Source organism: Stegodyphus dumicola, chromosome 10 (assembly GCF_044657685.1).
Source record: "Stegodyphus dumicola isolate Sdum_Otavi_A_Nest chromosome 10, ASM4465768v1".
Taxonomy (NCBI): domain Eukaryota; kingdom Metazoa; phylum Arthropoda; class Arachnida; order Araneae; family Eresidae; genus Stegodyphus; species Stegodyphus dumicola.
In genome coordinates, this window is record NC_140777.1 from 165,985,927 (window position 1) to 166,001,612 (window position 15,686).

The 15,686-nt window shown below is 31.5% G+C and overlaps 1 protein-coding gene and 1 long non-coding RNA gene across 17 annotated transcripts in view; one reads left to right on the top strand and one right to left on the bottom strand.

The window, feature by feature from the left end:
• The window catches only part of LOC146995185 (uncharacterized), a 428,660-nt gene that overhangs the window by 95,939 nt on the left and 317,035 nt on the right, over window positions 1–15,686 (bottom strand). For 8 of the 9 annotated variants that reach the window (XM_085825830.1, XM_085825823.1, XM_085825822.1 and 5 more), the window contains one exon: window positions 6,952–7,089. In XM_085825830.1, the coding sequence (XP_085681956.1) occupies window positions 6,952–7,089 (138 nt within the window). Of the gene's footprint in view, window positions 1–562; window positions 836–6,951; window positions 7,090–15,686 lie in introns of those variants that run through there. The other variant, XM_085825829.1, reaches the window with a different exon arrangement.
• LOC146995189 (uncharacterized) overlaps window positions 11,111–15,686 on the top strand; it is a 96,758-nt gene continuing 92,182 nt past the window's right edge. Inside the window, exon 1 of one of the 8 annotated variants that reach the window (XR_015043611.1) lies at window positions 11,111–11,647. This is a non-coding gene — a long non-coding RNA (uncharacterized LOC146995189). Of the gene's footprint in view, window positions 11,648–12,529; window positions 12,855–14,742; window positions 15,119–15,686 lie in introns of those variants that run through there. The other 7 variants (XR_015043612.1, XR_015043610.1, XR_015043619.1 and 4 more) reach the window with 7 other exon arrangements.

The window sequence follows — 15,686 nt, forward strand, 5'->3', positions numbered from 1 at the left end:
TATTAGGGCGAAAATTATCATTTTCCCAAGTTTTTAATTAATATCTCTGATTTTAGCTACTTCATTTTGGAAAAAAGTGGTGGTCGACCTTTGCAAGACCCAGAAAACAATTGTAGAAAGTTTGGTGAGAAACGCACAAATTTTCTTCTTTATATATATAGATGGTGTGAAAACAGAGTTGTTGTGTTATCCAGCTACATTGACCTATGAGCAGCCGTGCAATAATGATGCTGAACACTGGTACTTCGACCTGAGCTCGATTCTAGACAGACGGGCTGATTGCATCGGCGTTTTCATGATTTGTCTACTGTTTAAGGAATATACTAGCTAGTTTCCCTTAAAACTCCTTCCAAGAAGACATTTCCCCTTAGGCAGACAACCCATGCATGCTTTGTCGTAATCAAATAATATACATATTATGTTACACAAATCATTTTGCCAGTGGGTATATTTTTGTCTTAAAGATATAAATTGAACGAATAGAAAACCTCATTACTTGCAACCGTAATGTATAATCAATACATTGTAAATAAAGGTTTCTCTTCGACAGACTTTCTTCAACTACATATAATTAAGTAAATATTTATTTGCTTGTATAATACACTGCTGACAAAAAATTGACAAGAAATGCAATTTTGAACGTTAAATAAGTACTTGAATTTCATTGCCATTGCAGAAAGGAATACTGAAGTATCATACAATATTATCAACGCAACTGGATATTCTTCACAACTACACATCAACAGCATTCAGGGCAGAGATACTTTCTTGATTTGAAAAGATGTGTCAAATAATGTTGCATCTTGAAATTTTCCAAAACAGATAAATACGTCATCTTGAAAGACCCAAATAGAATAAAAGTATTATTTTAAAGCTGAGAAATGTAAACTTAAAGTACATGGGCATTTGGCGTTAAAAACTATAAACGGCGAATCACTTTTCAAATTGTTCCCACCCAATATTATCGCCCTATATTATATTTAAAGAAATTAAATAGTGAAGAATCTGCATAAATGTATGTATATTCCTCGCACTGTAAAATAGCGTAACCTAAAGCCATTGAAATTTGGAATAACATAATCTTCCATAGAATATGGGCATGTGGAAGCCCTAGTTTGAATTTGAAATTTGTTTTATTATCAATTTCTTGTTCAGAAACACTTCAACGTGTTATTGACCAAAACACTAAACGATTTGAAGCAAGTAGTGGCAACACTGTGCAAAAGAAAAACATTTTTATCTCCAGGGCACGAGACTCTGTATCGGAATTTCTAAAGATATACTCATTTAAAAATTATTTTGTGATATTGCTGTTGAACTGAGTTTCATGGTTTGAATACAAAGAACATGATATTTAAAAAATAAGGAAAACGTTAAAAAAGTAATTTAACGCAATTAAATTTTTAATTAATTTAAAATCTGAAACCTTTGAATTTTTTTCTTACTGCTTTTAACCTTTTTTCCACTTTTCACTTCACCATATTTCTTCATTCGCCTCATATACTGGTGATTATTTTATTGTCGGCACACATATGCAGTTTCCAGTGACATAATAATTGTTACTAACGCTGAATACTGTAATTTTTTTATTTCATTTTACGTAATATTGACTTTCATAGACTAATATGGTCTTTCGTTGTGTTTTGCATCGGAACGCATATATATTATACGAATCACAGCCAACTTATAAGGAGATTTTGAAGTATAGAAGATATTCCTCGTTGAAATCGTCTCTGTTAAAGACAAGTCTGAAAATGCGAATGTCGTCCGTTTTCAGACATACAAAGATAAATTTTGAAACATTTTAGAAAATTATCGAACAGTTTTGAATCGAGCATGAATAGTTATTCCTATAAGTTATTGTACAAAACTAAGCGGAGAGATTCCAGATGAAAGTTAAAATAACCAAAGAAATAGTAGAGCAGGTATTAGTGCAATCGCGATGCGCATGTGAAGGGTCACAGAAATATGGCTCCACACTTAACCATTGCGGTCGCAGTTCAAAGCTGGCTTTCAGCATAATAAACCTCATACAAATGGCAACCACTTCAATCGAAATGAACATTAATTCATTATTTTCTCAAACTTCGAAAGTAACTCAAATTTTATGGGGTCTAATCATTGCCGCTGAATTTATTATAATGTTTTATGTATAAAATGTCAAACAAGTCAGCAAATTAACTCGATGTTGCTGCTATTACTTTAATGTAGGGTTCTTCAACCCGTAGCCCGCTGAAGGTGTTTTAGTGGCCCCACATTTGAATTTGAAGAAACATTGAAGAATTTTTGATTTCAAGAAAACTTGCCTTGTCAGCTTTTTCTCGTAAAAAAAAATCCCTCCTATTCTTGATATTTAAAACATTTTATTGACATGCCTCATATTATTTGAGGTAAAATTTTCTGAAAATGACGAATTTTAGGCAGTTTGCCTTATTTGCAACGGCAGTGTATCTGTGATGAAGGAATACAACATTAAGAGATATGATACTAAGCACAGTGAGACACATTCTGCACTGGAAGGTCATTTTCGAAGTGATAAGGTGAGTGAATTAAAATCAAAACTAAATTTTCAGCAGTCTTTCTTCACCACAGCAAATAAAGAATATGAAAATAGTGTTCGTGTTAGTTACGTAATAGCAGAAAAATTGCTAAGGGTGGAAAACCATTTTCTTATGGAGAATTTCAAAAGAATGTCTTCAGAGTGCAGTTGATGTACTTTGGCTTTCGAGTCATATCGAATATTAGCTTGTCTGGTGTGACAGTAGCCAAGCGCATATAGGATCTCGCAAGAGATATATTCAGAAAATTAAAATGTAAATGCAAAAAATTTGAGTCTTATTCTGTAGCGATAGATGAATCGACAGATGCAACAATTTAGATATTGCACAAGTAACCATTTTTATTCGTTGCGTTGATAGAGACTTCACAATAGTAGAGGAATAAGCCAGAGTTGTTGCACTTAAAAGTACAATACGAGGAATGGATTTATATTCCAGTCTGACACAAACTTTGGATAAATGTAATGTTGACTTCGGTAATATATCTGCTATAACCACGGATGGTGCTACATCTATGACTGGAGACAAAATGAAATTAAGAACATTACTCATATCTCATATGAAGGCTAGTGGAAATAATACTATGATGATTTTCCACTGCATCATTCTTCAAGAAAATTTGTGCAAGAAGTTATTCTCAAACTTTGAACAATGTGATGAGTGTTGTTGTAAAAGTGGTTAATTTCATTCGGTCTAGAGGACTTAATCACAGGTAATTTGAACAGTTCTTGATTGATTTGGAAGCTGAATATGGTGATGTTGTGTATTATGTGGAAGTACCTTGGTTGAGGCCACTCTTGTTTGATCTTGTCCACTCTTGAAGAAAGATGCTTCAGCGTCTGTTTTGTTTGAAGAGCGAAATTCAACAATTCATGGAATCTAAAGGAAACTCTATTCACGAGTTCAGTGATGAGATATGGTTGAGAGACTTTGCATTTCTTGCAGACATTGCAGGTCATCTCAATGATATGAACTACCGCTTACAGGGAAAAGATCTACCTATATTAATTTAGAAGTCAAACAACGAAAATCAGCGTTATATTTTCAAATATCGCAGGACTAGTTTCGATGGTTTTACCGAACCATCATATTCAGCTGCAAAAGAGCAAATGAACGAGATAAGATATAATGACAATATAAGTCAAGAAAAGCCAGGACAAGAAACAAGCTACTGGCGCCATCTGTTGAAGAAACCAGAACTAAAACATAATTTCTTTAAAGGCTGAAGGCAAGTGGATTGGAATCAGGGTCATTAACTAGAACAGAAAGATTTTTTTAATGTGAAATGCCTCTAGAAAATCCAGTTCACCAATGGAAGATGCTTTTTGAATAATTTTGGCAGCAGAAACATCTAAATTGTGATTTTCATACCAACAATGTTGGGCAACAGAAGACTTCTGTGTTTCCTTTTTCCTAACATATGCCTCATGTTCTTTAACGCGAAATTTTAAGGCTCTCTTAGTTTGGGCGATGTAATTTAAACCAAACTGGCAAGGAATCCTATAAATACCCCAGGAATTCATATCCGGAATGGGGTCCTTGAGTAAAGAACTCGGAATTTTATTGATCGGAGAATAAATGACCCGAAAGTCAATTTTCTGCAAAATACGTGCAACCTTATAGACAATTGATGGAAAGAAGGGAATGGCAACGGAATTTTTATAATCTCCTAAAACAAGAGTGGGCTTTTTTGTGTCTTGAGATGAGAAGTTTTTAACTGCTTCATTAATAATGTTAGGTGAAAAGCCCCTGTCAATAGCTATCACTTTTAAATAATTTAGTTCTTCATCAAAGGATAGTTTGGAGGAGCAAACTTGAAGAGCCCGGAAAACATAGGAATAAAATGAAGCTAACTTTTGTTTAGTCGGATGACATGATTTGAAGTGAGGTGGAAGGCTTCAGTAAACCGTAGTACTGAAGATGGATGTGTTTTGCGTGATTAGAGTGTCGAGAAACGGAAGAGATTTTCAAGTCTCAAGTTCAAAAGTGAATTGAATAGCAGGATCAATGGAATTTATTGTTGAAAGAACTTTATTTAAATCATCTTTATTACCTTCAAACAGGGTAAAAGTATCGTCTACTATATTTGTTCGACGTTTTATTGCGTCTTAATTAAAAGATCTACTTGTTCATAATCTTTGTTATATTGTAAAAAGCTTTTAATACAAAATTAATCCTCTGGGAAAGTCAATAGTTAAATAAGAATCCCACTCACTTTTCTAAAATTGGTGGAGTGTGCAAAGAACTCTACAGCGTGGAATACAAATAATTATGTACAATGCATTTCAAATTTCAATTCAAAAGCAGATTTTGTGATTTTCGTAAAAATGAAATTAGATTGTTCTCCTTACCATTTTCAGTAGACGTTGCAAGTGTTTCACCTGAACTTCAATTAGAATTTATAGATTTAGAGTGTGACTGCAGTAAAACACAAGTTTCTTGAAAATCCTACACTAATTAATTTTTATTCGAAGTACGTGACCGAAGACAAGTATCCAGGGAATTCGTAAACATACACACTTCTTGTCTTCTTTCTTTGGCAGTACCTACATATGTGAACAGCTCTGTAGTAAAATTAAAATCCTAAAATCGAAAACAAGAACACGGCTGACAAACAGACATTTGGAGGAAACTCAGCAAGACAGATTAAACCGGATATTGAAGCTCTAATCAAGCAAAAACAACGTCAAATTTTACTTTAAAACTAAAGTATCTACCATATCCCGCCAGTAATGTAATTTGTTTTCTTTTTTTATTGTAAATGCATTTTGTAACATCGTTCCGTACAATCATCTTTACGCTTTTTTTTTCATAGTTAAAAAAAAGTTCCAAAACGTTTTAATTCAATTTCCATTTGATGTTTTGGTTCCAAAAAGTCATATATATATATATATATATGCAAATCTGTAACACTATATCTTTGGCTAGAATGAGTTATAGTCTTACAAAACAAAGCTCCCTTTTTTATACATTTTCAGACTACACTATTTTTTTGTCAGACACGTGGCCCGCGGATCTTTATGAATTTATCCATGTGGCTCTCAGGCGTGAAACGTTGAAAACCCCTACTTTAATGGAAACATGAAATAATACAAAATTTTAATTTCTTAAATAAATGTTTGATTTTTCTTATCAGATATCGTAAGTGACAGGCAGTGGCGGCTTGCCATATGGATCAGGCAAATGACTGATTTGCAAGTTCATCATTAGATGTGGGAATTAAAGCAAATATGTGGAAATATATTAGTAATTAATTTATCTAGCTTAATGAGCTGCATGAGGTCTTCAGGTGGAGAGGTAAAGTGTGATATTCTTTGGGGAGGAAATCCCATCAGTCATGAAGTTCGTAATTTCTTGATCCAGAGGGTTGTTAGCTGGAAAAACGTTTGGCTTGAACTGATTTTTGAGAGAGTTGGCAAAAAGCTCTGCTTTTTCTTAATCAGTGCAAGCAGTATTCTTGTTTCTGGCAAATATTTTAAAATTTAATGGGGACAGCTAAAGGTTTTTCTTTGAAAGGAAATATAAGCAGTATTGATATTTGAAATCACTTTCAAACTTCTATACAGTTAAATGTTTGATATAAACACTCTATTCACTTCTCAACCCGTAGTAAACATGTTTCAGTCAAAGAAAAATAATCTGCGAAATTATTTTAATTGTAGATATTGGAAAAAGTAATTCTTCCATAAAACAAAAAATATTTTAGATCCCCATTTTTAATGACTTTACATGGAAAAGAACATTACCATCTTATAAAAGCATGTCATATATCAGTATAATATAAAAATTCACTTTCCTAGAAGGACATAAAATCTGCAAAAATTTCCAATGCTGTTATTTTATTTATTTTAGATATCATAGACCAAGAAGAAATTGCAGCATCTCAGATGCTCATTTAAATCGTCAAATCGTTTTTCCTAGAGAACTACAGTAGTCCCTGAATACAGTTGCAATACATTTTGCAACTGTATTAAAAAAAATGGCACTCAAAAGTCAAATTTAGCATCATGTAAAACAAAAAAGTCTGTTTTTAGCATGCAAAAATTCCACAAAAATTCATAAATTCAATTCAACTCAATAGAAAAAGACTTTCATAAAGGATTTAAGAAAAATGTCTTATTTATGCAGTTAGGAAGCATCTTGTGTCAAATCATAGTCCTTTCTCAGCACAAGGGACAAAATTAATTTAATAACAAAGGAATTCTGGAATGCTTGTTGCTAGTTTATGAAAGATTCCCTATTAACGCAATTTGAAATTAACCAGGCCTTTTCTAAAAAGAGTTTGTTATTGAGAAAAGATGGAAAAATTACTATTCCAAACGTTTAGCTTATAAAAGAAAGCTGTTCATGAAAAGTACAAAAAGAAAAAGTTAAAATAAAGTATTAATTTTACCCAGGTCGCTCCTTGGAGGCACATTTTGTGTCTCAGTCCCAACTCGAGGGGACATCGGTGGTGTCTCCTCTGGATCCTCACATCACCTCCTACGCCACCAGGTTTTGAAACGACAGGGAGTCTAACATCCTGCCTGGCCTAAATTACACAGTATTATATTATAATTCGTTTAAACAGAAGAATTTGTAAAGAATACTGTTCAGCAATTGTAAAAACTACAATATGAATTATAATAATATTAATACATACTCTTTTCTTACAGAAATACTCAATGGATCAAGAAAATAGTTAGCATCATAGAAATTAGAGATGAATTTATTAGCCCAAATGGGCCAATAGTCTTGAAATGCAATTTTTATGTTATTTTACTTTAACACATTTACTAGCCTATGGCCATTCGAAAAAATACAAGATAATTATGTTTTAAAGTTATTTGGTCTCCTACTGATGAATAAACTAAGACATTAAGAAACAGATTAATAATATTAATAACAAAGCAATAGATTAATTTTTTTAACTTTTGAATATAATTCAGTTAAATAAAAATTCACAATATAGCTAATTTAAAACATTTAATTCATGCAGAATTATTTATAATATATATTTTCTCCCTTTTTAGGTATAACCATTGTTCCCATGTTAGTCTAAACGCATATTCATCTAGCTGCTAGCACAGACTCTTCATCTAGTAATGCTACCGAATGCCAAAGATTCATGTTACAATCTCGAAGCATAGGTCACTTCCATAACGTTCAATGAATGGTTTCTAAACATATTTGTCCCAGATGTCAAAAATTATTTAAGTAAAAAGGGATTGCCTTTTAAGACTCTTCTTTTAATTGAAAATGCGACTATTCATCTTCAAGATTTACAACACAAAAAATAGAAATTGTCTTTTTACCCAAAAAATACAACTTCCTTATTACAGCCATTGAATCAAGTAATAATTCCGACTTTTATGACATTGTATATCAAACAAACCTTTGGGTATATTTGAGAAAAAATGGAGAATGATGAATCTCTTACACTTATGGATGGCTTGGAAGAAATTTACAATCTTACATTGTGTTAAGCATGTTGGACTGCCATATACTGAGATTAAACAATCAATGCTCAACGCATGCTAGAAAGCAATATGGCTGGATGCTGCTAAAGATGAGAATGATAGATTTCCATTAGAGTATGAATATTCTCAGATCACTAAATTGGCCCAAACTATAGGAGGAGAAGGTTTTTGAGGATTTAGCTCAAGCACATATTGAAGAAAAAATGGTTGACGAAGAACTAAATGAGGATGAGTTAACATGATTCCCGAAACAAATAAACATGACGAAGACCAATTCGTACCAGCTGCATTCACAGCTAGAGTCATCAGCGTAGGACTTGAATTGGGAAGAAAATTAGGTATCATTTTTTGCAATATCACGCAAATGTTGAACGAGCTCTTCGATTCCAATAGCAGCTTAGTAAGAGTTTAAATCAATATGAGGATGTTTACAAAGATTTAGGGGAAAAAATGATAGTATTTGTTTATAAAGCATAATTTTAAGTTTTAATATTTTGGCAACATTGATAGTAAATTGTAAAATGAATAAGTTAAAAATGTATCTGGAAGACGGAGAGTTTCATTATAACTTTCAGAACATTAATGTTGTTTAGGCTTAACAAAATCGCCAATTTCTCTAAGAGAAAAATTAGACTTGTATTATAATTAGTGAATATAAATCAGAAAATACGGCATATAATATGATAAATTTGAGTCATACAGAAAAATTAAGTGATGATAATTATTTTATTTGGGCCAACAGAATTGAAAGTGAATTAAAAAGTTTAAAAATATGGAGAAGTATGATAGAAGCTGATGAACCACCAAAACCATATAAAAAGGATGATGTTAATTTCGAAAATGAAATAAAAACTTGGGAAATATGGGATGATAATAACGCGATAGCAAGAAATATAATGAATCAAACTATGACAGCTCTACAAGCGTTAAAACATGCGAATGAAAAGAACGCAAAGAAGTTATGGGAGAAAATCAAAAATGAAATGGCGGCAAGAACAGACATTTCATTCATTTGGTGTATTTAATTATGGCAAAGCACACTAGGGCTATCTGCCTAAGAGGAGGGATGCCTTCGTGGAGAACTTTCTAAGGGAAACTGGCTCGTATACATGTTACACATGGGGAAAACCACGAAAACGCCCATGCAGCCAGCCCGTTCGCGGGATTCGAACCTCGGACCGAACTACCAGTGTTCAGCAACTTTACTGCTCGGCTGCTGGTGGGCCCACAGCAAGAACAGAAGATATTCAAATCAAATGTAGAATAGAATTAGTTCAACTGAAAATGACTCAAAATGAATCAGTAGATGATTATATGAATAGAGCTGTAATTCTAAAGTAAAAGTATTCAAGTTGGAGATGAAATAAGAGATAAAGAATTAATTTACTTCATACTAGAAGGACTTAGAAAGGAATTTGATGTTAAAATTATTAAAAGCAATAAAGAGAAAGATCTAGCTTCAATTAGACAAGCTTTAAAAGAAACAGAAGGAAAAAATAAACAAAGAGGAAAAGAAATAGAAGTAAGTTCTAAGGCAAAAGAAAACTGGATAAAATCGAAATATGAAAGAAGATGCTTTAATTGTGGAAAATTAGGACAATTAATAAAAGAATGTCGAAATAATAATAATATTATAAAATGCTTTTGCTGTGGAAAATTCGGCCACAAATCAACTGAATGTAAAATGAAAACTAAACAAGAACACCGACAGCAGAGAAATGTAACAAATAAAACTTATAGAATGTCAAGGAAAGAGAATATGAATCAGCTACATGCTTATTTGAAGTACCTAAGAAAATAGAAAGCACATATCTTAATCAAGATAGAAATGATGGAAAGAATAAAATAAATGAACAACAGAATAGAAAAATTAAATGGATTATTGATTCAGGAGCCACATCTCACATGGCAACTAATAAAGAAATATTTACTCATTTTAAAGATGAAGAACGACAAATAATGACGGCTGAAAAAGGGGCCATGATCAAATAGAGTTGTATTGGTAACATTAAAATGCAAACTGATAGAAATAAGAACTGATAGAAAATGTTCTGCAAGTACCGAATTTAAGGGAAAATCTGCTGTCAGTATCAAAAATTGTAGATCATGATTTAAAAGTAATTTTTATCAAGAATAAAGCAGAAGTGATCATAAACAGGGAAACATTCTATATATAGCTAACAGAAATGGAAATAAATTTGAAGTTGAAGGAAATATTGTTGAAGAAGCTAAAATTAGTTATGTTAATGATGTACTATGGCATCAGAGACTAGGTCATATAAATTATCAAAGGCTGATAGAAATGAAAAAACACTCATCGGTCGTTGGGTTAGAAAATGTAAAAATTTCTGAAAACAATTGTCAACCTTATACATTAGGTAAAATAACACAAACATCTTATAAAAGTGTGAAATTTAAGCAATCTGAAGATATTTTAGAATTATGGCACATAGATTTAGTTGGACCAATTAAGAAATCAATAGATGGAAGCTGTTATTTTTTAACAGTGGTAGATGATTACAGTAATTTCATATTTGTGATAACAATTGAGAAGAAGAGTGAAACTTGAGAAGCTCTAATCAAACTTATCATTCAAGTAGAAAGACATACAGGAAACAAACTAAAAAGAATTCGTAGTGATAATGGTAGTGAGTTTTTAGCTAAAAATATAAGTTTTTTTTTTTTTTTTTTGAAAAAATGGGAATTAAACATGAACTTACAACGCCTTATACTCTGGAAAGTAACGAAAAAGCTGAAGGTTTTAATCGTACTATAATTGAATCTGCTAGAACTATGTTAATTGATGCAGAATTACCGATAAAATTTTGGTCTGAAAGCGTTAAGGTAGCTGTACATGTGAATAACAGGAGTCACAAAAATGATAAAAGGTTTACACCATACGAACTATATAAAGAACGCAAGCCTAACATTACTTATCTTACAAGATTTGGATGTGAAGCATATGTTCATGTAAGACGAGAGAAACATAGAAAGATGGATCTAAAAGCTAAAAAAGGAATTATGATAGGCTATAGCATGAAGAGAAAAGCATACAAAATTTACAGCCCTGAACTAAATAAAATTCAAGAAGTGAGGGATGTAAAATTTGATGAACAGAAACATAGATCACCTTTACTAAAAGAAAATTATTTAAAATTCGATAAAAATCAAATATTAGAAGAACTTATTATTTTTTATAAGGAACAAACTAATGGAAATGTAAATAATTCAGAAATAACTGACAGATACTATAGAGAAGATAATACAACAGATGAAGAAGCTGAGAAAATTTTGCCATCCAACAGTGATGATGAACACGATGATAACAATTCATTGGAAAAGCCAACCGAGTATCCACAAATAAATGAAGAACCTGGAAATGATAGTCATGGAAATTCTGTACAGAAAAGACCAGCACGAACTATGAAGCCCCCAGAAAAATTAAAAGATTCGTGAGAAAAAGTCGGGAGAAATATATTGTAAATCGGATTGGCGGGAGAGCGGTCGAAAATCGGGAGTCTCCCGCCTAAATCGGGAGAGTTGGCAACTCTGCATTTCACAAGTGATTTCAATATACACATTCCAAAATTTTCCAAAAAGTTAATGTGCATTGGATGTACACGTATTATGGTGTGTATTTTATAAACTATTTGTTATTCTTACTTATTCATTGCATTAAACAACAGTCTGTTTCTTATTCTATCTTACTGACACACACAGTTATACTTTATATTAGATAATTTTTATTTTTTGCCATTTACTGTTATGTTTAATGTTTATCAAAAGAAGCTTTAATGATATGCATGGACTGGTTAACAGACAAAAGCCCACAAAAAAAAAAGGCCCACTATGATAGTTGACCATGCGACAAATACCCACAGCGATGAAAGCGCACATTGATAAAAGTCCACACAGATATAAGCACACGCCGATAAAAGGGGCTTATTTTTTTATTACTAAATCGTGTATTTATAATTTTAATTATAATAAATGGAGTACTCAAATCTGAATTTCAATGTTTCAAATATATGTCTAGTTTGTATTTTATCACTTCTTTATTTGTTTAATTTATTACATTGAAAGCAAACTTTATACTCTCTGATTAAGTGATTAGCTATAACGTTTGGATGATAAATCTGAAATTGCATTTTATTATTTATTTACTTATTTAACTTTGGTATGAGTATGTGAAAATGAAAAATATCATTGCGGAGTTTCTCACATGCCATTTTTAAGGTAATATGACTGAGATTAAATATAATTATGTTTCATTATTAAAACCATTAACTTTTTAATTAAAAACACTTGAATTTTATTTTTAGTCCAAAGGGATTTGAATCCCGAAGGACTATTAGTTTCGTTTTGGCATTTTGCTTCGGACTCATAAACGTCGGTTCACTTTTCAAACTGTTGCCACAAAATGTTAGAGTCCTGCATTATATTTGAAGAAATTAAATAATGAAAAATCTGCATAAATGTATGTATATTTCTCGTATTGTGATAAAACAATGGTACATAGAGTCATCGAATTTTGAATAACGTAATCCTCCAACGAATATGAGCATGTGGAAGACCAAATTTGAAATTTGAAATTTGTTTTATGATCGATTTCCTATTTTTTAAAACTTTGACGAATTTTTGATTAACAAACTCAAGGATTTCAAAGCGAGCAATGGCAACATTGTGCAGAAAAAACATTTTTATCTCCAGCGCGTGAGTCTCTGTATCGGAAATTCTAAAGATATGCTCGTTTTAAAACTACGAGTATTTTGCGATATTGCTGTTGCACTGGATCTTATGGTTTAAGTGCGAGGAACATGATATTTGATAAAGGAAGGTAACACACAAAATGTTAAAAAACGCCCCTTTGGACGTAATTTAAAATCTGAAACATTTCAGATTTTTTTTTTTTTTTTTTTAATTTCTTTTTAGTTTTTCCTTTAGTTCATTTTAGTTCCTTTTTAGTTTAGGAATATTAAAACAGTTAAGCACAATGAAAACTTGGCTAAGAGATACTTTATTCTTTACTTTAGACTGAGCTTATTATCAAAGTTTAAACATATTTCTCACTGAAAGCTTTTTTGAATGTAACAATTATAATTTGGTGATTTTCTAGAAATAGTTTCTTTTCGACTTCAGAATAAATTAAAATTGTCAGCTGACACCCTGTCAAAAAAATGAATTCCAAATGTAACCTCTTAATCTTTAAACTACAGCAATTCGGAATAGTGTTTTTAATTTTTATTTTATTTATTTATTTATTTTGGGTGGGGATGGAACAACTCTCAGAAGTCAGCATATCTACAAATTTAAGTAAAATCATCTCAAACTGTAGTAATAAATATGTAACATTTCATTAGAGATTGGGAAGATTATAAAGAACTATGCATATAATAACATCTAATAAAATTTTGTAACTACATAAATATATATTTATAGAGTCATCAAAGTTCATCGCTTTTAGATTCTAAGTATACATATTATATAAATTCATCATTCATTAATAGTATTATATATAGTAATAGAAAAATAGTATTAATGTTTCAAATTGTAATTTTTTAATAATTTCTCTTGCATTTGCTGTATATTTGTTCAAGATTTATGGATATCAGTTACATAACATGAAAAATACACAGAAACCAGCTAATCTTATATTACAGCTGATTGTGAAGGAACAATTACAGTGCTCTTAATTACAGTTATAGTGCTTTTAAATCTCCCTACGGTAAATAGCTGTTTTCTAGACATTAGATTAAATTAATTCCATTATCCATTAGAAAATAATTACAGTGAATTATATCTATTGACGACATTTCTAAGAGGTCACCTTTTGAAAGAAACCTGTATTTTTTGTGAACATAAACAAACATTGCCAGTGAATATCACATTTCTAAGATCACCATATCTACAACCAAAATCCTTTAAAACCATGAACGGTTGCGTTATAGAGGGCTCGCTATATTTTTAATAAAACATGTACATCTTCGTTATACACTTGCTACATTTTGATTTTCTGTCAAAGCAGAGGAACAGGCGTTCTATTTTTATTTAGAAGTATGTGAAATTGAAAAAAAAGACACTATATGACAAAAATGGAATTACATTCAAACACACACCTCTTGAACATGTCTGAAATTCATTATTCTGCTCAGAATAAATTTATCTAAAGAAAATGTTTAATAAATATTAGAACACAAAGGCTAACTTAGGTCAAAGTAGTAAGGGTCAGTTCGTTTGAATAATATCTTTTCTTAATCATAATGTGACTTTTCGAACATCGAATGAAATGGGAAAGACAGAATAAGTGCGAATGGCAGCAGACGAATGACACTATTTCAAACTCGGCATGAAAAGAGAACGGACGAAATGACACTAAGCCAAGGGAAGGCATGCCTTCGTGGAGGACATTTTAAAGGAAACTCGCTCGTACACATGTTACGCAAGGGGAAAACCATGAAAGTGCCCATGCTGTCAGCCTTTCCATCGGAATTTAAACCCCGGACCGAGCTACCAGTGTTCAGCGTTTTTTAGCATGGAGGTAGGAAAGGGAGGAGGGGCCATTCCGCGGTAGAAGTGAAGCACTGCTTTGAAGCTTGGGTCACCAGACGGGGTGTTCTTTGTTTACATTCAGAAGCTCGCTTGACAAGATTCTGATAGTATTTTGACACACGACAGTTCCATAGAAATCGAAAAAGGGACACTTTCGCATGAAAGAAACATTCATAGTGTGATGGATAATAGCAATTTGTATAGTTTACTGACATTTACGCAAAAATCGCATCTTGGTTATTTTTCGATAACTAACAACAGCGATTTTGATTATGAATTTGTTTTATAAAATTCTAAGCTGTTGCACTACAAAAATATAGATTTTAAGAAAATTGCTAAAAGAGATCTGCCAAAATTTATTTTCTAGAAGATTTGAAAAGTTTGAAACTTGATGGCTAAATGTAAATATAAAATTATGTATGTTAAAATATTTGTAATTAGGCACATAGGTCAGATTAAGTTTTTATTAAATAGAGTAACGCATGCAAGGGCTATCTGCCTAAAGAGATAGATGCCATCGTGGAGGAATTTTGAAGAAAAACTGACCTTTGAGTGGGTATTAAAAATAATACTTATAATTTTCATTCAAATTATATTCATATATATTTTTTATGTAAAACTTTCGGGTGTATGCTAAATTAGTGTAAATTACTTTACACGAAAAATATAGTGAATGCACAGAAATTAAAGATTTGCACATGCCGGAAATGATAAATAGGAAATACGTATGGGTATTTATGCACGTGCTTGCAAAAAGCATATATCTGCCTTTGACAAAATACTTAAATATTCATTAAATTATTTATAAATGTATTTGAAATGAAGAATTTATTCACTTATAAACAACTGTGAAAGTACTGTGAAGAAATCTAATGATTAAATGTATCTAATTTATAATGATTATAAATGTTATCTAAATATATAATAACTTTAATATTGAATTGTAAACATAAATTGAAATCCTGTTGACAAATACGTTATAAAATTATTTAAGCAAGAATTGTTCGTATTGGAAAGCAATCTGCTAAAAGGTATTGTAAAGCAAATGCTATGAGATGTGCACTTAAGAACGTAATAAAGAGTTTTGGAATATGTATTGTTGAAATGAAGGGTAAAAAAA